General features: G+C 38.6%; 1 protein-coding gene across 2 annotated transcripts in view; it reads right to left on the minus strand.

Annotated features, from left to right (window-relative positions):
* SMC3 (structural maintenance of chromosomes 3) overlaps positions 1-19,612 on the minus strand; it is a 41,746-nt gene extending 22,134 nt beyond the window's left edge. Inside the window, exons 1-8 of one of the 2 annotated variants that reach the window (XM_030334481.1) lie at positions 15,674-15,798; positions 14,602-14,677; positions 8,048-8,086; positions 6,362-6,429; positions 4,288-4,359; positions 3,831-3,910; positions 3,484-3,562; positions 262-379 (exon numbers count right to left, since the gene is read on the minus strand). In XM_030334481.1, coding sequence (XP_030190341.1) covers positions 262-379; positions 3,484-3,562; positions 3,831-3,910; positions 4,288-4,359; positions 6,362-6,429; positions 8,048-8,086; positions 14,602-14,677; positions 15,674-15,688 — 547 coding nt within the window. In that variant the 5' untranslated portion in view covers positions 15,689-15,798. Of the gene's footprint in view, positions 1-261; positions 380-3,483; positions 3,563-3,830; positions 3,911-4,287; positions 4,360-6,361; positions 6,430-8,047; positions 8,087-14,601; positions 14,678-15,673; positions 15,799-19,599 lie in introns of those variants that run through there. The other variant, XM_030334482.1, reaches the window with a different exon arrangement.
* Positions 19,613-24,295: the final 4,683 nt, after the last annotated feature.

Raw genomic sequence — 24,295 nt, forward strand, 5'->3', positions numbered from 1 at the left:
CACTAACAATGAGGACGTTAGAGGCACAAAACAGTTGACCTATAAAGGCAGCATTATCTAACAGTAATTCTTTATTTAAAGAGAGAAATCACTGGAAATCTCAAACCTTAAAATGTCTCAAACTAATTTTCTCTCCATTCAGTACACAGGCAAACTATCAAACAGTATACTCTTGAGAACAGATTGAACTCCCCTCAACCATCATAGCACAATGAATATGTAATCCACAACACAAATAAGGCAGAATCACATTCATTTTACCTGTTTCTTTCATTAAAGATATGCTTTCTTCTTTTCGTTCATCATACACTCTAGTACCAGCTACTTCTCTTAATAGTTTTAGTCTCTGAGAATCTGGTGCTGTGGCCATCTGGTTGATCTAAAAATTTTAGAAAAATAATTATTACGTAGCTATAGAGTGTTCTTTAAGAACTCTACTTTGAAAGAGTACTCACATGCTAGGTTTTAAGTAGAGCATAACTTCAATAATGCAATTCGTACAGTGCATTTACTTACAGACCTCTATCTCATTTAAATAAAACTTATTAAATAAAAATCCAAATAGGATTGATACATTCGTAAGTCTAATTTATGAATAAGACTCTCTAAATTAAAAATGAAGGAAAAACGTGGCTCCTGGGTGGCTCAGTCAGTTAAGCATCCGACTCTTGATTTTGGCTCAGGTTCTGACCTCGAGGTTTTGTGGGTTTGAGCCCCACATTGGGCTCTGAGTGTTAGCTTCCTGAAGCCTGTTTGGGATTTTCCCTCTCTCCTTCTCTCTCTGCCCCTCCCCTACTCATGCTGCCTCTCTCAAAATAAACTTTGTAAAAACAAAACAACAAAAACAAAAACGAAGGAAGAACATTACATCACCATTTTTCCTCAGTCAATATGATAAAATATAAAAGATGAACTCTAGGGGTGCCCAGATGGCTCAGTTGGTTAGGCATCCAACTTTGGCTTAGGTCACGATTTCAAGGTTTGCGAGTTCGAGCCCTGCATCGGGCTCTCTCTGCTGTCAGCACAGAGCTCGCTTCCAATCCTCTGTTCCCCTCTCCTCCTGACCCTACTTCGCTTGCATGCATTCTCTCAAAAATAAATAAACATTAAAAAAAAAAAAAGATGAACTCTGTTCTAAAAGAACAGTATTTTTACAAGGGGAAACTATCACTCTACATTTTTAAAAAGTTATGATACTATTAAAAGTATAGCAAAAATGGTATGCTTTATTATTATTACTATTTAAAAAAATTTTTTAATGTTTATTTATTTTTAAGAGACAGAAACAGAGCGTGAGTTAGGGGAGGGGCAGAGAGAGAGGGAGACAGAATCTGAAGCAGGCTTCAGGCTCTGAGCTGTCAGCACAGAGCCCAATGTGGGGCTCAAACCCACAAACTGTGAGTTCATGACCTGAGCTGAAGTCACATGCTTAACTGACTGAGCCACCGAGGTGCCCCATTATTACTATTATTTTTTAAGTAAGCTCTATGCCCCCAAGATCAGGAGTTGAATGGTCTACCAACTGAGCCAGATGAGTGCCCCCAAAATGGTATTCTTTAAATATAGATAGGTAAAAATAACTATCACAGGTAGTAACTAACATTAAATAAAACAAGCAAAAGCATTTTAAAAATCTTATTTAAAAATATATGGTGGGGCACCTGGGTGGCTTAGTCGGTTGAGCATCCAACTTCAGCTGAGGTCATGATCTCTCAGTTTATGAGTTCGAGCCCCACATCGGACTCACTGCTGTCGGCACAGAGCCTGCTTTGGATCCTCTGTCCCCTTCTCTCAGACCCTGCCCTGCTTATGCTCTCTTTCTCTCTCTCAAAAACAAACAAACATCAAAAAAAATTTTTTTAATATATGGCAAAAAAACACAGAGTGGTACAAACTAAGTGCCATGCAACTTTAAACAACAAGCGTGAGTTTAACATATGCATAAAAATAAAGTTAGCCACTAAATGCAAAAAATGCTGTCATGGCATTAAAAAAGTGAAGTTACTCTAACACTTTCACATAAAGACAGAAATCAACTCTGGGAAAAATGTGGTCTATCAAAAGTATAGACATCAAAGAATCTCCTTTCAGATCCTTATCACTGGTTACCCCAATTATGCATGTTCATTCAAGTTGCTCACTTCAAAAATATTTAATAAATGTTTACAACATATATGCCACTCTGCTGGGCACTGGGAAAAGAGCAATGAACAAAACAAAGTCTTGCCCTCATGGAACTTACATTCTAATGGAAGAAGAAATAAGTATACCAATACAGTATAATTATTATGAAAAAAATCATTAGAAAAAAGTGAAGTGTCTTCACTGGGGTGAAGGCAACATTCTTTTAGATGAAGTAACTTATGGATGGCTTAATATGAAATGACATGAATAGAAACTGAAAGTATAGGGGCCTATGCTGTATGTTTGCAGGGAAGACTCAGATTAATTAGTCTTTCGTAATCAGCCTCTTTAAATTTTTTGTTTATTTTTGGAGTAGAGACAGAATGTGAGCGGGCGAGGGGAAGAGACAGAAGGAGACACAGAATCCAAAGCAGGCTCCAGGCGCTGAGCTGTCAGCACAGACCCCAATGTGAGGCTTGAACCCATGAGCTATGAGATCTTGACCTGAGCCACAGTCAGACACTTAACCTACTGCGCCACCCAGTCACCCCGTAATCAGCCTCCTTTTAAAAAAATTCCTTGCTTCTAAAGATGGTCTTCAAAAACTTGCTCTGCATTTCCCAAATGTGAAACACCATACGTACTCTTCCTAATCAGTTCGGAATGCTAAGTTTTCGACACATATCTAAAAATGTCTCCAATATGAAATAAGTGGACATTTAAAAAGAACTTTCCCCTAGTCCAAAAAAACACTACAGCAAACTATGTGAACAATACAGGGTATGTTCTAAGAAAAAGAAGTTATCTTAGATAAAATTTAAAGTATATGAGGAAACAATAATCAGCTGAAGTACGCAACTACTAAAAACTATAAAGAATATAATCTCTACAAGCAAAAACAATATACAGCATTATGGTAGATTTCTGGCAATGTAAGCTTTCCACCATTTTAACTCTGTGATATATTAAATAACAGAGTATTACTTTTAGGAAGTAATTTTTTTCAAATGCTATTTTTAAAGAATTTCTACAATATTCTTAAATATTTCCATTGTGACTTTCACAAACCAAAATGTCTTCCAGTATAGCACACCTTATTAAGTGATACAGGTCACAACGAAAACAACATCCACTAACTGCTGAAAAAATTGAATCCCATTACACAGTGGATCTACTTTGTAATTTTATGGCCACATAAAAGGTAATACTAATATCTATACAAAATAAATCAATGAAAACAAGAGACAGTAAGGTCCATTTTTGCTTCAACTTAACCACTAGAATCTATAAACAAATTCATCATTCAAGTGAATATATTCAGAAAACATTCTATAAAAAAAGGACATACAATATTTTTACCTTTCCTTGTTTTACAATATAATAAGGATTGCTTCGAGAAAAACCAGCACTTTCAAGGAGATTCATCACATCATTTTTCCTGTTAATAAACATTGAAAATATTTTTTCAGATTAATCGCCCAATAATAAGCAAAAAAATGAAGGGTAACTGCTGGGTTAAGGAACATGAGGGAGTATAGAATAGTCATGAAACCATTTATTCTACTGGCCTCAGAGAATCTTGATTCTTCTGTTAATGCTCTAAATTTTGGTTTGTTGACCACGAGGCATACATAACCCATATAGGAGTTAAGTAAAATACTTTTACTCTTTCATAAAGAAATTATAAATGTAAAGAAATTGCTTACGTGACCATTTTCTTGTCTAAGAAATACTGATCCTTTTTGGCACCAATAACTCTTCGAAGTGAAACTTCTTCTTTATCAATCTAAGAAAGAATGTAAAAGCCTGAAGTTAATTTCATAGTAAAAATGGAAAACTTTTCAGTTAATAAGGTCATTCTAGAGTCTGTAACCATAACACTTATTTTGAAATTTCAATTCTCACTAAAGATTTGCTATGAATATCAATTCTTATGACAAAGATACTTTTTCACAACAACTTACACACCCTATTTGCTAGAATGTTCATTATAATTTTAGGACAAAATGAATATGTAAACCATATATAGCTATTTTAACATAAACTAAATTATAAGAATTGTATTTAATACAGTTATGAATGTTTCAAAGGTTGGGAAAAAAATCAGCTGCATCAATAAAATTCTCAAAATTGTGACTAGAAAAAAAAAAAGCCATTACTCACTGGCAACCGGTTGTCCGAATTATCAAAAATAATCTCCACGAAAGCAGAAATAACACGAGGACCAGTACCCTCCTAAAACATGTAAAAAAAAAAAATTGTCATTTAAGTGGTATTTTCATATTCTTTTTTTAATTTTTTCTTTAAACACCTTTAAAGTTTAGTGCATGGCAATAAGCCTAATTCAATGGAAAAAAATTTCTATTGGGCTAGTATATATCCTAGAGCAAAGACACTGGATGAGGATAACAATACTTGTCAACCAAATGGCTTTAGATTCTGACTAAAAAAATGAAAACTATCCAAGAGATATCAGTCAGATGTACTTAGGTCTTGTTCTGAAAACCACTTTATTAGAACATAAGACCCCATGCCCACCTAATTCTACTTATTTGCTAATATCAACAACACTTTGAGGCTTTTCTCTTACAGACTCACTTAATGCTGGAAAGGAACCCTAACAAATCATATAATTACTGGAACTCGGCTTTTTTTAATTTTTAAGTTTATTTATTTATTGTTGAGAGAGACAAAAAGCGCAGGTGTACAAAAGAGCAGGGGAGGGGCAGAGAGGAAAGAGAATCCCAAGTAGACTCCACACTGCCAGCGTGGAGCCCAACGGAGGGCTCGATCTCACAAACCAAAGATCATGACCTAAGCTGAAATCCAAGGTTGGATGCTTACCGACTCGCCACCCAGCTGCCCTGGCTTTTAAAACTAATTATTTATTTTTATTTACTTGTTTAAATTTGCTATATCCTATATAATTTTAAATCTGCTATGAAAACACACACAGTTAATATATGTCACATATACACCAATTTATGATGCTGCCACTCCTTTACCAAGTTCAGATAATTTCCAGATTCTAGAAACTGTTACTACACAGTGATTCAATATAATAAAGAATGATACCTAAAGAAGTTATTCTTTCAATGCCTATCTTAGAAACGTAAAAAAAATTTTTTCTATAGGCAACCAGTTGATAATGGTAAGAAAACAAACAAAATAAACCACCTTCCTAAGTGTGAGAGACTCTGTTAAGATATACTAAGGAATCTCACTTTCTCATTTTATTTTATTTTTTTGTAATTTTGTTTTTTTTTTATATATATATATGAAATTTATTGACAAATTGGTTTCCATACAACACCCAGTGCTCATCCCAAAAGGTGCCCTCCTCAATACCCATCTCACTTTCTCATTTTAAAACTATGTCATATTCAAACTGACAATAAATTTATTATTTTGTTATAGCATTTTATCATTTTTTATCCTAAAATTTCTTTAGTTCATTATTCATAATGATCCAATGAAAAATTCTAATAATTTTCATTACTATAAATACACTTATCTTTCATACTGGGAAATGATGTGACCATTTGAGTTACAAATATGGATAAAATTATAACATGTTATGCTGTTTAGTTTGTAATGGTTCCTTCTCTATGCTCCCAATTAACTTCTGGTTCTGAGTCTCAAAGTTCCTAATTCCCAATTTCAAACTCTTTCCTCTTCAGCAAGCCTGTTTCCAGAGCATCACCAGACCATACTCTTAATAAAGAATTTGTATTTATGGGGTGCCTGGGTGGCTCAGTCAGTTGAGTGTCCAACATCAGCTCAGGTCATGATCTCATGGTTTTTGGGTCCGAGCCCTGTGCTGGGCTCTGCGCTGACAGCTCAGAGCCTGGAACCTGCTTCAGATTTTGTGTCTCCCTCTTTCTCTGCCCCTCCCCTGCTCATGCTCTCTCTCTCTCAAAAATAAACACTAAAAAATTTTTTTAAAAAGAATTTCTATTTATATGGAAGACACACCCATTTATAGGAAAGTCCTACAATTTTATTACCATTTACATAAAAATTAGGCCTTTATCATGCATTAATATAGTAGGCTAAATTCCATAGTAGAATTAACACACTTAAGAGAGACTGTACCATGTTTACTAAGAGAGATTATATCATGTTTACAAAAGATCTGAAACTTGAACAAGTGATTTTATTTACCAGAATTAACAATATAGTTTTAAAAATACATAATGTCAACATGTATTGACAATCTCAAAGCAATCTCACTCACATGCAACAAAGCCAATCGCTGTTCCGGACGAAGATGACTGAACTCATCACTAAGAACAAACTGAATTGCTAAAAATACAAAAACATTAAATATTAGTATAGTCTCAAAGAAGCTTTATGCCTTAATTTATAACTTCCCATACCTCTATCAGGTAATGAACAAGGCAGATAAAACAGATTATCTATTTCATATATGCAAAAAATTGCTTGTATTTTAGACTAATCAGCTTAGAAATGACAAGAAAAATACTAAGTTTGCACTGAAACATTTAAGGGAAGAAAAAGAGAACACTGAGGTAACAAAAAGAGGTAAGCAGAACTAAAATCTACCTCTTGATCAAAGTATACACTGAGTGATTAACACTTTGCTTTTATCCACTAGAAGTAAATAATATACATCAAAGTATTTATTAACAAAATAGGACATATTCTTACCATATCCTTAGCAGGATAGTTTTGTCAAAAGAAATTAAACTAAGTGGGAAACACAGGGAAAACAGTTCAGATTCCCACATTCTACTGCGCTGTTTGCACTGCTCTTATCTTCTGTAAGAAGTCACTGCTGCTTCCATATAAAGTACCTAACTGGACCACCCTGCCCTAGAAATGAAACTCTACTCAGCTGTCCTGTTACCGGTTCACCCAAGAGACCTTTGACATTCCAAGAGTTGAGTACGCATGTATGAATGTGTATGTTGAGGGGAGAGTGGTTATGTTTCATAATCCCATAATCACCTTAGGGGAACAGATTCAAACTGCCTTTATCCGCCTGGAGATTATGAAATACTTCTACTCCAATCCCACTCACTTATCATCACCAAATTACAACCACTGAAGGGCTATAGGTTTGTGAGCACAGAGGGATAGAACCTTTGCTCCTCCTAAGCCCCACCCCCTTTCCCTCAAGCACTACTCAAACAAGAGGTTCAAAATTTTTTCAATCTACTTCTTGTATAGTTCAAACCTGTTCAGATGTTTTCTCTCTCCAAAGGATTTGTTAACAGAGGCATTCTACTTAAATGTATTTTATCTTTAGAATTTTCAAAGCTATTTACTATCTTCAAACTGACAATAATCTTTGTTGAGTCTCTAATTTTTTACACCCCTCTATCTTTCATAAAAATGATTTAGAAAACATTTTTTTAAAAGACGAAACAGAGGGATGCCTGGCTGGCTCAGTCAGTAGAGCATGCAGTTCTTGATCTTGGTTGGGATTATGAGTTCAAGCCCCATGTTGGGTGAAAGGCTTATTTACTTACATACATACATAATGAAACAAGAAGATGAGTCATTTTCCAAAACAATATTAACTATGTTGTTGCATTTACACTTGTATAAATATGCATCTGCAACATTTACATACAGCATTCAAGTTTAAAAAGCACTTCCATTATTATTATCTCATGATTCCCATAACCCATCAAAGTAGACAGGTCAAGTACACTTTTAAATTGCAAAGAGTACCCTGAAAGATTGTTTTGCCCAACCTCTCAGCTACTTAATCACTAGGTATAGAGTAGAACTCAGATCATTATACTCTACACTCCCTACACTAAACTGCAACCCTGTACAAAAAAGTATTTCTTGAGTTTCATACAGACATAATCTCAGAAAACCAATCTTTAAAATAAACTACGCGAAGATACCCAGGTCTTAATATATTTAGAATTGAAAAAACAACACTTACCGTAAAAAAAGTTACTTTTTCCAGATCCATTTCTGCCCACTATAAAATTTCAAAAAGTACATGTTACTTTCTATAAAAACCAATAAAATTAAAACTTTACCGTAAGTATTAAAAAATTTATATTCCATTTTCTAACTTAACATCTTAATATCTGAAATTAAATACAAAGAACAGTGAACAAAAGAAATCCATAAACAAAACAGCTTTAATCACCAAATGAATGCAATTTTTGTAGAGACTTCAGGTATTTTTTTTTTTCTTAAATTTACTTCATTGTTTATTCTTTTGCTTTTTCCTAACAAATAATATTTGGAATAACTAATATGTTACTAGGTTTTCATAATTTACAATCATTACTATGGACACGCAATTTTTTTTTTAATTTTTAATGTTCGTTTATTTTTGAGACAGAGACAGAGAACGAGCAGGGGAGGGGCAGAGAGAGGAGGAGACAGAATTCAATGCAGGTTCCAGGCTCTGAGCTGTCAGCACAGAGCCCGACAAGGGGCTTGAACTCACTGACTGAGATCATGACCCGAGCCAAAGTTGGACACTCAACCAACCGAGCCACCCTCCCACTACTTGTACATACTCTCTCAAAAGAAGTAAATTAAACAACAACAAAAAAAGTAGACATCATTCACTTCCAGATATAATATACTCAGAAGGACACATCATTTATGTAGTATTTTTTAAAAACAATGTTAAAAAAGACAAAGAAAGGCTATGGAAATGATCCAGATTAAAGAGACTAAATAGATATGACCACCAAAAGCAATACCTGACCCTAAATTAGGCCCTGTACTGGAGGAAAAAATATTATAAAGAAAATTTGGGGGTCAATCAGTACAACTGGAAAATAAACAGCAGATTATCGTATTAATGTCAAATTTACGGAAATTTACAAACTCTACCGTGATTATGTAAGAGAATATCCCTATTCTTAGAAAGCACATATTGAAGTCAACGGTAAAGGACAAAGACCTACATAACTTATTCTAAGAAAAAAAGTGTGAGAGTGGGTACAAATGATAAAGCAAAAGAGGAAAAAGTTAACAGGTAGATTTGGGTAAAGGAGATCAGCGTATTCTCTGTACTGTTCCTATTTATACAACTTTTCTGTAAATTTGAAATTATCTCTAAATAAAAGTTTAAAAAGAGAATTTAGCATTCAAAGAATTACATATAATTAAAACCGTAATCTATTCATAAATAACTTAAAACTTTAAATTTCCCTTTAATTACTCCTACCCATCAGTGGAACACTGTAAAGCAATTTCAAGGATGTTGACTATTTAATAAGGAAAGAGATTCAAGACTTATTCTTTAAAAAAAAAAATTTTTTAACGTTTATTTATTTTTGAGAGAGAGAGAGAGAGAGACAGAGCATGAACGGGGGAGGGTCAGAGAGAGAGGGAGACACAGAATCCGAAACAGGCTCCAGGCTCTGAGCCATCAGCACAGAGCCTGACGCGGGGCTTGAACTCACGAACCGCGAGATCATGACCTGAGCCGAAGTCGGACACTTAACCGACTGAGCCACCCAGGCGCCCCAAGACTTATTCTTAAGTAGAAAAAAACAGATTATCAAAAGATTATACTACAAGCCCACTTTTATTTTATTTTAAAAGGCTTATTGTGGGGCGCCTGGGTAGCTCAGCTGGTTGAGTGTCCAACTTCAGCTCAGGTCAGGATCATCCTCATGGTTCAATTTGGGGATTCCAGCCACTGGGCTCTCTGCTGTCAGCACAGAGCCCACTTCACATCCTCGGTCTCCCTCTCTCTCTGCCCCTCCCTGTTCTTGTGTGCACTCTCTCAAAAATAAATAAAACATTTAAAAAATTAAATAGGGGCACCTGGCTGGCTCAGTTGGTTAAGTGTCTGACTTTGGCTCAGGTCATGACCTCACTGTTCTTGACCTCTAGCTCCGCGTTGGGCTCTTCTGCTGAGAGCTCAGAGCCTGGAGCCTGCTTTAGATTCTGTGTCTCCCTCTCTCTCTGTCCCTCCTCCACGCATGCTCTCTCAAAAATAATAAATGAAAAATATATTTAAAAATTAAAAAAATAATTAAAAATTACATTAAAATGCTTAGGGGGAGCCTGGGTGGCTCAGTCCGTTAAGCGCCTGACTCTTGATTTTGGCTCAGGTCATGATCTTACTGTTCATGGGAATAAGCCCCACGTTGGGCTCTGTGCTGACAGCTCAGGGACTGCTTGGGATTTTCTCTTCCTCCCTGCCCCTCCCTCACTTGTGCTTTCTCTCAAAATAAACTTAAAAAAAAAAAAAGTCTTATTTATGTAGATGTACACAAAGACTGGAGGCATATGGGGGTAGATCCAGTTTATATGTGCCCCAGAATCACCTGCCCCAACCCAAGCCTTAACTGCCTGTCAATGGAGAGATTCAGTATTCCATCACCTTTAGGTTGTTTCAGCCTACCCTGGGTGTGCACTCAGGTCAGACCTGTGAAAATCCAAAAGACACTATATAGTTCCCTGACTACTTTAGGGGGTTAGTCCCCAGAGTAACACAATCCAAAAGCATGGAGGAATTAATTAATGCCCTGTGTAGTAAACTCTGACCAATCAGAGAACAGGAACTAGCAGACAAAGCCGTCTCCATTCCTTTCCAATCTGATCTTTCCCAGGCGTGGTGGGTTCACAAAGTCTGTCTGGAAGTTATCCAATATGACCACAAACCAGCTGAACCTTCTTTATAAAGCTATGACCAACTTTCCGTTTTACTCTTGCCCTCAGACTGAACCTTCCCATTAAAGTCTTATTAGTTGCTGAGTGGGCCTTGGATTCTGTTTTCTAGGAAACCAAGGCTAATACAAGTATAGGTTGTTAATATTAAGAATGGCTATTGCTGGGCAGGATTACAGTTTAGTTTTTTCCTTTCAGCTTTTAAACTCTTCCATAACGTTCTACAATTAACATATTTCTTTTGTTAAAAAGCTAGAGACAAAGTAACCTTAAAAAGGTGTATGTTTGGTAATTCAAACATCATTCAACTGTTCAAGCAAGAGATTAAAACACTGAAGATCACCAGAAGATATAGTTGCCTTCAAATCTTTTTTTAAGGTCAAATCATTAAATAATCAAAGTACTATGCTTTCACAGGATATTTTTAATGTCAATCTCAGTCTACACTACTTTGGGTCTTTCCTGTCTTTAAAAACATGTTTAAGCAGTGGGGTGCCTGGGTGGCCTACTTGGTTTAAGTGTCCAACTCCTGAGTTCAGCTCAGGGCATGATCTCACAGTTCCTGAGATAGAGCTCTGAGTCAGGCTCTGCATTGACAGTGAGGAGCCTGCTTGGGATCTTCCCTCTCCCTCTCTCTGCCCCTCCCCTGCTCATGTGGGTATTCTCCCTCTCTCTCACTCAAAAAATAATAAATTTTTTAAAAAAGCTTAAAAACCTTTAAAAAAAACATGTTTAAGCAGTAAAATCATATTAGGTTTGTTAAAACAAAAGAAAAAACACTTAGACAATTTACTCTGTAACTGTTACTGTTAACAATACTAATGTAAACAAAGTAGTAAAACAGTGGTCTCTTAATAGCTAAAACAAAAATACTTGATAGATTCTACAATCTAATCATCATAATAAAAGTCATCATTTTACAGCTCATAAAATTATACCATTGATCTAATTAAGATATTCATCTAGTTTAACCTGTAATATAAATCTAGCAATATTTTAATAGAATATATAATTTTTAAATAATTTATATCTAGTAATTATTCATTTTTTTCCATTTCCAAAGATTTTGATTGATAAAAATCAGAAGGCACTTGTAATCAAAATATAAATAAAATACCAGAACAATCAGGCTATCCTTGTGGCACTTTAATTAAATTAACTATTCAACAGGTACAGCAGAGGGTAAAAAGTGTTTTTTTTTATAAGTTTATTTTGCACATGCGCACGGGGGTGGGAGGGACAGAGAGAGAGGGAGAGAGGATCCCAAACAGGTTCTGCACCATTAGCTCACAGCCCAATGCGGGGCTTGAAACCTCCAACCATGAGATCAAGACATGATCCAAAACCAAGGGTCAGATGTTTAACTGACTGAGCCACCTAGGCACCCCCAAAGTGTTTTCTTTATTCCTAACTACAAGGCTGCAACTAATGTACTGAGGGCAGGTTTTGTTTTTGCCTCAATTTTTATTATTTTTTTAATATGAAATTTATTGTCAAATTGGTTTCCATACAACACCCAGTGCTCATCCCAACAGGTGCCCTCCTCAATACCCATCACCCACCCCCCATCAACCCTCAGTTTGTTCTCAGTTTTTAAGAGTCTCTTAAAAACTCCTCCTCCTTTTTTTTTTCCTTCCCCTCCCCCATGGTCTTCTGTTAAGTTTCTCAGGATCCACCTAAGAGTGAAAACATATGGTATCTGTCATTCTCTGTATGGCTTATTTCACTGAGCATGACACTCTCCAGTTCCACCCACGTTGCTACAAAAGGCCATATTTTATTCTTTCTCATGGCCACGTAGTATTCCATTGTGTATATAAACCACAATTTTTTATCCATTCATCAGTTGATGGACATTTAGGCTCTTTCCATAATTTGGCTATTGTTGAAAGTGCTGCTATAAACACTGGGGTACAATTGCCCCTATGCATCAGCACTCCTGTATCCCTTGGGTCAATTCCTAGCAGTGCTATTGCTGGGTGGTAGGGTAGATCTATTTCTAATTTTTTGAGGAACCTCCACACTGTTTTCCAGAGCGGCTACACCAGTTTGCATTCCCATGCCTCAATTTTTAAATTTTATTTCAAAGTATAGTTGACACTTTTGCTCTCAATTTTTAAAATTTATTGTTTATTTCAAAATAAAGTAGATTCTCTGGGAACATCAGCATTTAGTGTTTGCCTATTACTGATCTCTATATAAATCTCACCTTATCCCATGCCACAGAATGAACTGTGTCACTCTCTCATTCATATGTTGAAGCCCTAACCCCAAATGTTATGGTATTTGGGGGGGGGGGGAGCTTTGGGAGGTAATCAGGATTAATGAGGTTGTGAGGGTGGGGCTTTCATAATGGAATTTGTGCTCTAATGAAGAAGAGGGAGAGAGAATCAAACAGTCACACGAGCCTGATGACAAAGATGGTGACTTTCAGGGGACGCCTGGGTGGCTCAGTCAGTTGAGCGTCTGACTTTGGCTCAGGTGATGATCTCACTTGTCACGGGTTCGAGCCCCACGTCAGGCTCTGAGCTGTCAGCAAAGAGCCCGAAGCCTGCTTTGGATTCTGTGTCTCCCTCTCTCTCTGCTCTTCCCCCACTCATACTCTGTGTCTCTGTCTCAAAAATAAACATTAAAACATTAAAAACAAACAAACAAAAAAGATGGCGACTTCCAGAATGTGACTATGCTGGCAGCCTGATTGTGGATTTGAGCTACCAGAGCAGTGAGAAGATAAATTCCTGCTCTTTAAGCTACCCAATCTGTATTTTATGGTGGACTTAGCAGTCTAATATACCAATATACCCCTCAAGGAAGACAATGTATAGCTTAAGTCTATTTATAGCACATTGTTTCATCTAGCCTTTAAAAATTCAGCAGAATGTCAGAAAACACTTTTGCTGGCTCTATCAGCAAAAAATGGACACTATCAACTGAAGTCTTTAGACTAAATACTGTACTGCAGGACAATAATCGTTTCAGTCCTTTATCCTCATACATATACTTTCTCATTTAATTTTCCCAACAGCCCCTATAAGATAGGTATCATTAGCTCTTCATTGTAAATCAGAAAACTAAAGCCCCTCGGGGCGCCTGGGTGGCGCAGTCGGTTAAGCATCTGACTTCAGCCAGGTCACGATCTCGCGGTCCGTGAGTTCGAGCCCCTCGTCGGGCTCTGGGCTGATGGCTCAGAGCCTGGAGCCTGTTTCCGATTCTGTGTCTCCCTCTCTCTCTGCCCTTCCCCCGTTCATGCTCTGTCTCTCTCTGTCCCAAAAATAAATAAACGTTGAAAAAAAAATTTAAAAAAAAAAAAAAAAAGAAAACTAAAGCCCCTCAAGAAGTCAAGTCTGAAAAAGAGTATGTGTCAGAACTGGGACGTGAAACCCATTCTGTTATGCTCCAAAGTTTATGCTCTGCCCACCAAGCTGCATAGTCTGACCTTAAATATTAGGACAGGAAAGAAAAAACCCAAGAACAATCAAATTTGTGAATAAAGAATGGTCATCTCTGAAATTAGACCACAGTGGGCATTTTAACCAGGAAATGACATATCAAGAAGAGTATAGCTCAAATGCTAACTTTAGTGTCATTCACTATAAACGTAAAGCTATTAAAAGACACTTTCACACCTACCAGGCTACCCAAATGAGTAACTTGTGCAAACATTTTAAATATATAAAGTAAGCAATTCATCAGTGCAGACTAAAAAAAAAACCATATTATTTCATATAAAAGAAACATGTATAAATTCATAGAATATTCAAAGCCAATTCCCATCTCAAGCCTAAATACAGACCGAATTTAAATGGCTCTATAAATATAAATCTGATCTTGGAAACCATGAACACTTACCAATAACATTATGCTTTGAACTGAAGGGATCTACAATTGTTTGATCTCTGTAACTCCGAAAACCCTGGATGATAACCTAATAAATAAAAGATACTTTTCAGAGAACACACACTACCAGAAGAAACTCCTAAACATTCTTCCTTGGCACTTCTCTCTCTGGTTTCTCATTTAATGCAAGATAGAGAACTTTCCATTTCATAGAAGAAAAATTCATTTTGGAAAGTGGCGATTAAAAAATCTTCTAAAACGTCCGCGTTTATCGGTAGCCAGGGCCAGTGTTGTAAGTCACCTGTTAAGGAACTCTCAAGAGCAAGTACATTGTGTAAGTAAGGTTCGCTGGAACGCTGAACATCCCCGAGCTACATCGAAAAAGTGTGTCAAGCAGGCCGGTCGGCCCCAAGCTTTCCTGACTCCAGGAGCAGTGGGCGCTTCTCTCGGACACGCCGACCGGCCAGAAGGAGCAGACGTTCCAAGAAAGGGGTGGTGAGAGTCCAACACATCCAACAGAGAAACTTTTCCAAGAGTGCGGATGGGTTCATCTTTGGGGTGGACTCTTGCGCGGGAAGACCATTTTGACAGAAGTAAACAAGTGAACGAGGCGGCGCTACATACTCTGCAAGGAGGAGGGTCCCTTTCCCGTCTCCTGTAATTCGGGGACAAAGACCCCGGGCTAAGCTGACACCCCAACCTGAGCCCCCCCAGGGATGCCCCCGGGCCCGGTGACCACCTTTCCACACACCCCGCGCATAGGGTCCGCGCGGGGCTGGCCCCGGCAGGACGACACAGCTTGCCCGCCCCGCCGCTGCCGCCCCCAGCCCGCCCCCGACCCACTGGGAAGGCCCGGTCCCTCCAAACCTCTCGGAGATGCTACTCCCGCGGACGGGCGCCCGGCGGGGAGGCCCGCGCCGCTGCCCCGCGCTGGCGGGGCGGGGCCTCTCCCCTCCCCCGCAGCCCGCGTCTTGGGTCCACCCTGCCGGGAGGCGGGAGGCCACGGGTCGAGCCGAGACACCCCCGCCAGACGGAGCTGTCCTCACAGGCCCGCGAGGGAGTGGGCGAGACGCACAGGCCTCACCTGTTTTATGTACATGATTCCGCGCCCCTCGCCGGGGAGAAGGCCTCCCCACCGAGAAGCGACAGCGCTGCCGTGGGGTCCAATGAGGCGCCTACGAGACCCCTCCCCCAAAGCGCCGCTCGCTCCCGTCCAGCCAAACAAAATGGCGGCGCCCGCGGAGGCGGAGTCCGCGCCTTGAACGGAACCATACTCGCGGTCCCCGCAGAGCGTAGGGGGAGCCGGGGTCCCGTCTCCTCTTTACTTTTGGCAAAAGAAGCCTTCTAAGGCTCTATGGAGTGGATTTCATTTGATTGTTGGATTTTCAGCTGAACATTTCCGGAGAATCAGTCTGAAGCTTCACTCGAAAAAGCCTTGATCGTGAGATTTGCGCAGAGTCCCTCCGAGCGCGGAGCCAATGGTTGTGCCCACATGGGGGGAAAGGTTCGGCGCCAAAGCCAAGTGTTAGAGTCGGGGGGCCAATAGCGGAGCTTGCCGGTGGCCACGTGGTCTCGGGCTGTTTAAAAGTGTGCACCCCCGTGCTGCCGCAAGGGTCCCGAACTGGTGGAGCATAGGATTCGGCGGTCCGAATCCCGGCTGCTCTATTATTCTCCGTCGCCTGGGAACTTGTGTAAATTTAGAATGGCTCCTCTTAGCTCTCGACTGGACACTCGTAGGACAGCCCATAAGGAACTTGGCGCAAAGTTTGTTTTAATAATGTGATCATTAATAATCCTGGAGCTCTTACTATGCCATTTGGTAAATCTAGGCCAACTTGAACAATTGCAACAAAAAGAGGTTTAGTTAAAATTAAAAGTTTTCTTTTTTTTTTTTTTTAAACAGCCTGAAAGAGGTGCTAGTAGCCCCCTAGATGATTCTAATCTAAGCAATTTTAGGGGAAAAATATTTGTTAGAAATTGGTAATTAAAATTACCTGCCATTTAAGTCTGTAGGTCCTTGCTTCCCCTCCTGCTGCCGCGAGCTCTTCCAGCCCTAATTATTTCTAGATTGAACTTTTTAATCGTCTGCTAACTTCATCCTTGTCAGTACCCCTTGGTGTTGGCAGATTCAAATCCTTTCCAACTCTTGGTGTAAACAAACAAAAAATCCCAAAACTTTAGAAAAACTTTTTTCTTTTTAATAGTTTACTTATTTTTGAGAGAGCGAGGCAGAGTGTGGGGGGGGGGGCGGGGTGGAGCAGAGAGAAGGAAACAGAATCAAGCAGGCTCCAGGCTCTGAGCTGTCAGCACAGAGCCCAATGCAGGGCTCGAAATCACTGACCATGAGATCGTGACCTGAGCCAAGGTCAGACGCTTAACCGACGGAGCCACCCAGGCGCCCCCAAGAAACCCCAAACTCTTAAACATTTCTCTGGGATTAGTGTCTCTACTCTGGATTTCTAGCTGTAGGCTTATAGGCATAATAATATTGAACGTTTGAAGCCTCTACTTCCTATTCTATAAAATAAGGATAATAAAAATCACTTCATGTTTAGAATTAAAAACAGGATGCATAAAATCTATTTGCCCAAATTATAGAGATGGATGCCCCTTAGGCTAAAAGAAAATTGCAGCCTGACTGACATCTTGATTTTAGCTACATGAGACCTGAGGAGAGGACCCAGTTAGGCTGTGCTGACTGCTGACCATATTTCTAAGAATTCTGAGGCTGTAGACTTTCTCACAAAAATTCAATCTGGTGTACAGTACCTGAAGTAGTAAAGACTCTAAGGACAATGAAAGTGAAGTACAGGACAAGGGCCAAGTTACCACGTAAGACCCCGGATGTTATAGTTTCTCATTCTCCTCCTTATACCCCTCTATTGTTAAGACATTCCAAAATAAAGCTTTGTCTCTAAGCTATTTTCAGTTCACAATCTTATACCATCCCAGGAAGGGATCACAGACTGATTTTATCTATTTCTAAGTTATTCCTCCCCACCTCTTAAAAAGATTCTTTTTTAATGTATGCCCTATCTATCTTCATTCTTAGGCTAGGCAGATTTTCTGTGGGTATCTCCCAGTCCAGTGATTAGGAAGGAGATTTCTCATTATCACTCAGTTCATATTCTTTAAGTTTTTTATTTTGAGAGAGAGCGCTCACACAGAACGTTAGGAGGGGCAGAGAGAGGGAGAGTGAGAATCCCAAGTAGGCTCCGCACTGTCAGTACTGAGCCTGATGTGGGGCTTGATCTCATGAACCCTGAGATCATGACCTGAGCCAAAATCAAGGGCAGACACTTAACCAACTGAGCCACTCAGGTACCCCTCATATTCAATTCTTACGGTCCCCAAGAGATAGAATTGGCACAATAGGGATGATCCCAAATTATAGTTTTCTCTTGGTGACTCCTGGGACTTTCAAATGCCAAATCACTTAAGAGGAAACCTAGAAAATTCTCATCCAAGCAGGATAGAACCATAGCACTGTGGGAAGATGAGGCTCACAAAAGACAAAATCTTTTACTGCTTCCCTCATGGATATAAAGGAGAGACATTGCAAAACTTTTTTTAGGGAAGCTTAGGGAAAAAACTTGGGAAGAAGCCTTTTCAGGTACCAAGCCCTAAAAACTAAGACTAAAACCCTTAGTCTCTCAGGAAGTAAAGATGCTCATCCCTCTACTGGATGATGTTGGGGAAATTGTTATTATTGGAAAACCCATTCAAAAAACAACTGCCTGAAAAACCACCAATAACCTTCACTTTGCTTCCCTATTTTTATTAGATTTATGCCACCATACTCTTCATGTTGTTATTTTTTAAAAAAACTCTAATTCTCACGTAAGCTTGTGTCAACATTGTATTTAATTCATTAAGGAGAGATTTGGTAAAATGACAAAGCTGGTTTAAAAGATACAAGAAATTGAAATTTAGATAGTCATTGGGGGAAAAATGCTAAAATATTATTCCTAAATTAGACACAAAACTGATAAATACTCTACCAGCTGATAAACTATAACCTTTAAGATGATCTAGTCTAGGGGTACCTGGGTGGGTCAGTCGGTTAAGCGGCCGACTTCAGCTCAGGTCATGATCTCACGGTCTGTGGGTTGGAACCCACGTCAGGGTCTGTATTGACCGCTCGGAGCCTAGAGCCTGTTTTGCGTTTTGTGTCTCCCTCTCTCTCTGTTCCTCCCCTGCTTGCACTCTGTCTCTGTCTCTTTCTCTCAAAAATGAATAAACATTAAGATTTTTTTTAAAAGATGATCTATTCTATTAGTCAAAAGAGATTCATCACATATCAGTTCTCTTCCAGTTTTTACAGAATAGTAAACTGTTTGGGCCCTAATCAATTGTGAATACCAAGTTGTTAGTAACATTAAAAGGTCCTGCAAATTTGTAGCTACAAGTTTGGGGGCATTTTTCTGAATAAGGACTCTGAGAATAAAAAGAAGAGATTAGTTTCCTTGGGTACCTTAAATATTCCCAAAAGTTGAAGACCAAACTCTTACACCTTAGAAGAGGTACAGTCACTGTCCCTCCATAGAATCAATCATGGTGGGGAATTTGGACCTGTTATGAAAAACCTGATCAGTGGAAAAATAACTTCCTGACTAAGCCTTGGTACACCTCCGTAAGCTGTTTCTACACTTGCACCAAATCCCCACGGCCTCCATATTCCGTATAAATTGAATTACAAAATATGTGGCCTTTTGTGTCTGGCTTCTTTCATTTAGCATAATGTTTTCGAGGTTCATCCATGTCGTAGCCTGTAGCATACAGTAATGGTGCAGGCTACATTCTCTTTTATGGTTGAATAATATTCCATTGTACGGGCAGATCACATCCTGTTTGTCCATTCATCAGTTGATGGACATGTGGGTTGTTTCCACTTTCTGGCTATTAGGAACAAAGTTGCTATGAGCATTCATGTTCAAGCTTTTTTGTGGATATGTTTCCAGTTCTTCTGAGTATATTCCTAGGTGCTGAAGGGATGAGTCATATGGTAACCTTCTTTCACTTTTTTTTTTTTAAATATGATATTTATTGTCAAATTGGTTTCCATACAACACCCAGTGCTCATCCCAACAGGTGCCCTCCTCCATACCCATCACCCACCCTCCCCTCCCTCCCATCCCCCATCAACCCTCAGATTGTTCTCAGTTTTTAAGAGTCTCTTACGGTTTGGCTCCCTCCCTCTCTAACTTTTTTCCCTCTTTGACTTTTTGAGAGAGTGCCAAAGTGATATCCAAAGGGGCTGAACCATTTTATCTTCACATCAGCAATGTGAAAGTTCCAGTTCTCCTTGGCAAAGCTTGCTATTGTTGTCTTTCTTATTTTAGCCACCTAGTAGGTATGAAGTGGTATCTCATTGTGGTTTTGATTTTCATTTCTCCGATGACTAATGATATTGAGCATCTTTTCATGTCTTTCATGTTCATTTTTTTTTAGCTTATTTATTTTGAGAAAGAGAGAGAGATAACGAACTGGGGAGGAGTAGAGAGAGAGAAAGAGAGAATTCCAAGCAGGCCCTGCGCTTGCCCAATGCGGGGCTCTATCTGATGAACTAAGAGATCATGACCTGAGCTGAAATCCAGAGTCAGACACTTAATTGACTGTGAAACCCAGGCCCCCCCTTCATTTTAATTTATATATTTTATTTGGAGAAAACACTTTGTCCATTCTTAGACTTGTCTTATTGTTGCATTGTAACAGTTGTTTATATATTCTGCACACTCGACCTTTAGATCGAATATATGATTTGCAAATATTTTCTATTTCTTTGGGTTGTCTTTTTACTTTCTTGATAATCTTCTTTGAAGTACACAAGTTCTACATTTTAAGGTCATCTGATTTATCTATTTTTTTATTTGGCTGCTCGTAGTTTTGGGGTCATATCTAACAAATCATTGCCTAACTTTTAGAAGTTAGGCAAATTTGAGAAGTGGTATCTATGAAAGGAGTCACGTGACTACTTCACACTGCTTGGAAAACACTTCCATCAGAAATCTCCAAAACTCACCCCTCATCTCATGTAGACCTTTGCTCAATTGTCAACTTTCCAGGAAGTTCTTCTTTGACCACCTTCCCTAAAATAACACCACCCCTTTGTCGCTTACCATACTTTATACTGCTTTATTTTTCTTAGAGTACTTGCCGACATTCTTTCTCTCTCTCTCTTTGTCCCTCCTCTTGTTTATTTTCATTTATTGTATGCCCCTGCTCTCACATTGGAATGGATGCTCCTGGAAAAAAGGAATTTTTGTTTGTCAACTGCTGGTCACTCAGTGTCCAGCATAGACTTGTCATAGGTGCTCAATAATAATTTGTTAAGTTAATGACTCCCCAAATCTCCGACAGAATATTCACAAATTTTTTTATCTTTGCCAATTTGAAATATGAAAGACGATATTCCAACATTTTTAAAGTTGCATTTTTATATCTGTGAGTGAGGTTTAGCACTTTCTCACACATTAAAAAAATCACTGGGGTGCCTGGCTGGCTCAGAGGGTAGAGCATGTAACTCTTAATCTTTTTTTTAAGGAAAAAACCTCAATAAAAGAATTAAACAAAGATAAACGATATGCCAGATAAAGAATTTAAAGTAATGATTATAAAGATATTCACTGGGTTGGAGAAAAGAGTGGAAGAATTCAGTGAGACCTTCAATAAAGAGATAGAAAATATTTAAAAGAACCGATGTGAAAAGAACCAGTTTGTGGAAAAATACAATAACTGAAATAAAAAATACACTAAAGGGAATAAATAGTAGATCAGAGAATGCAGAAGAACGTATCAGCAATCTGGAACACAGATTAATGGAAAATACACAAGTTGAACAGCAAAAAAAGAACAGGATTTTTAATTTTTTTTTAATTGTTTATTTATTTCTGAGACAGAGAGAGAGGCAGAGCATGAGCAGGGGAGGGGCAGAGAGAGAGGGAGACACAGATTCCGAAGCAGGCTCCAGGCTCTGAGCTGTCAGCACAGAGCACGACGCAGGGCTCGAACTCATGGACCGCAAGATCATGACCTGAGCCTAAGTCGGATGCTTAACTGACTGAGCCACCCAGGTGCCCCAAGAACAGGATTTTTAAAAATGAGGATAGATTAGGCTTAATCTGTTACGCCTTTGACTCTTGGTTTCAGCTCAGGTCATGGTCTCAAGGTTTTGTGGGTTCAAGCCTTCTGCATCAAGCTCTGCGGTGACAGTGTGGAATCTGCTTGGGATTCTGTCTCTCCCTCTCTCTCTGCCCCTCTCCAACTCACCCTGTCTCTGCCTTTCTCAAAATAAATAAAATTTAAAATAATTTTTTAAAAAGAAAGAAAAAACATACTTTTCCTACCATGCAAGCAGCAGCAATAACAAAACAAATGATGACAAATGAAAGTGGTTCTGAAGAAATTAAAACCAAAAGAATTTGTACTAGTTTTACTTGGGAGTATGATTCTTCATGTTTTGAGCTCAGTTTTGTTTTTCTTTTAACTTTTAAATGTTCGTTTATTTTTGAGAGAGAGCATACGTGCGATTGGGAGAGGGGCAGAGAGAGAAGGAGACAGAATCTGAATCAGGCTCTAGGCTCAGAGCTGTCAGCACAGAGTCTGATGCGGGGCTAGAACCCAAGAAGCCGTGAGATCATGACCTGAGCCAAAGTGGACACTTAACCGACTGAGCCACCCAGGCTCCCCTTGAGCTCAGTTTTGTAGCCATAATTGATACTGAAGTACTAAAACCATAGTGTGTTATTTGCAGAGATGTGCTAGCTGATCAAGCTCATAAATAAAACCATCAAACAGGTAGCACTTACATAGAAAACAAAAGAAGTAAGTTCAAAATCTCTTCACTTTAACAGAAATACCATTGAATTAAAAAAATTATAGAAACAGAGGTTCACTATTTCACAGATAAACATTGGAAATTTGTGTCTTACAAAGTAGCGTTTTCAGATGTGAAAATTAAAAAAATAACAGACGTTAGTGAAGACTATATTAAAGATCTTGGAAATTATGGCTGAATCTGTGGCAAAGAAGGTAATGCAAATATCATTTTTTCATAGCTAGACAAATTCGTCAATTAGCTAATGACATGGAAGATTAACTTACAAAAGAAATACAGCCGTCAAAACCACAATGAGATACCACCTTATACCTGTCAAAATGGCTAACATTAACAACTCAGGCAACAACAGATGTTGGCGAGGATGCCCAGAAAGAGGATCTCTTTTGCATTGTTGGTGGGAATGCAAACTGGTACAGCCACTCTGGAGAACAGTATGGAGGTTCCTCAAAAAACTAAAACTAGAACTACCCTACGACCCAGCAATTGCACTCCTAGGCATTTATCCAAGGGATACAGGTGTGCTGTTTCGAAGGGACACATGCACCCCCATGTTTACAGCAGCACTATCAATGGCAGCCAAAGTATGGAAAGAGCCCGAATGTCCATCGATGGATGAATGGATAAAGAAAATGCGGTATATATATACAATGGAGTATTACTCAGCAATCAAAAAGAATGAAATCTTGCCATTTGCAACTACGTGGATGAAACTGGAGGGTATTATGGTAAGTGAAATTAGTCGTAGAAAGACAAATATGCTATGACTTCACTCATATGAGGACTTTAAGAGACAAAACAGATAAATATAAGGGAAGGGAAACAAAAATAATATAAAAACAGGGAGGGGGACAAAACAAAAGAGACTCATAAATATGGAGAACAAACAGGGTTGCTGGAGGGGTTGCGGGAGGGGGGATGGGCTAAATGGGTAAGGGGCCTTAAGGAATCTACTGAAATCATTGCTTCACTGTATACTAACTAATTTGGATGTAAATTTTAAAAAATAAAAAATAAAGTTAAATTAAAAACAAAAAAGAAATACAGCCAGTAAAGTGTTTTTCATTGCAAGCTTTGAATGCACACATATTGCTAACATGACAATTAATTTGGTATATATGCAATTTGAACATGGTGGAGAGATGAGGAAGATTTTTTTTTTTCCAGTTTCATTGATGACAAACACAACGAGCTCTGAACTGTAGACAACTATGAAGAATTACGTTGTTAATGAATGTGGTTTCAGTTTAAGTTTGGTGTAGGAATACGCTCTAATGGTGCAGCTGCATTGACAGAAAAACATCCTGAAATTATTACCCAAATTAAAGAGCTTGCACGAGAATGTAAATCAACACGCCACTTCGTTCATCAAGAAAGGTTTGCAATGAAAACATTTCAGCCGAATTACAGTGTCTAGCTCATAGTAAAAAATTATGAATTATGCAAAAGCTAATGTACTAAATTTGAGATTATCCTCTTTATTACGTGGTAACATGGAAGCTGACGCTCAACAACTGTGGTTGCATACTGAGATGAAAGTTCTGTTAGGAAAGTTTCAATATAAAACAAACTTTTAGTGTTTCTGGAAAGTAAAAAAATCCACCTTCATAAGGGCCCGGCATTTTGAAAATGTGGTTTGAACAACAGACTCGTTTATCTGTGTGATTTTTGGGGGTGTTTTTGATGATGTTACCACTTCTAATTACGGAAAGAATACAATATGATTTTCAGTGGCAGATAAGATCAAAGAGTAAAAATGAAAGTTAGCAGCTTGGAAGAACGGAGCTTCTGTAGACCATTATAGCGTGCTCCATCACTTAACAGTCATGACCAAACAGCAGGTGATGATCTTGCTATTGCACATCTGGA

The sequence above is a fragment of the Lynx canadensis genome, chromosome D2 (assembly GCF_007474595.2).
Source record: "Lynx canadensis isolate LIC74 chromosome D2, mLynCan4.pri.v2, whole genome shotgun sequence".
NCBI classification, from domain to species: Eukaryota; Metazoa; Chordata; class Mammalia; order Carnivora; family Felidae; genus Lynx; species Lynx canadensis.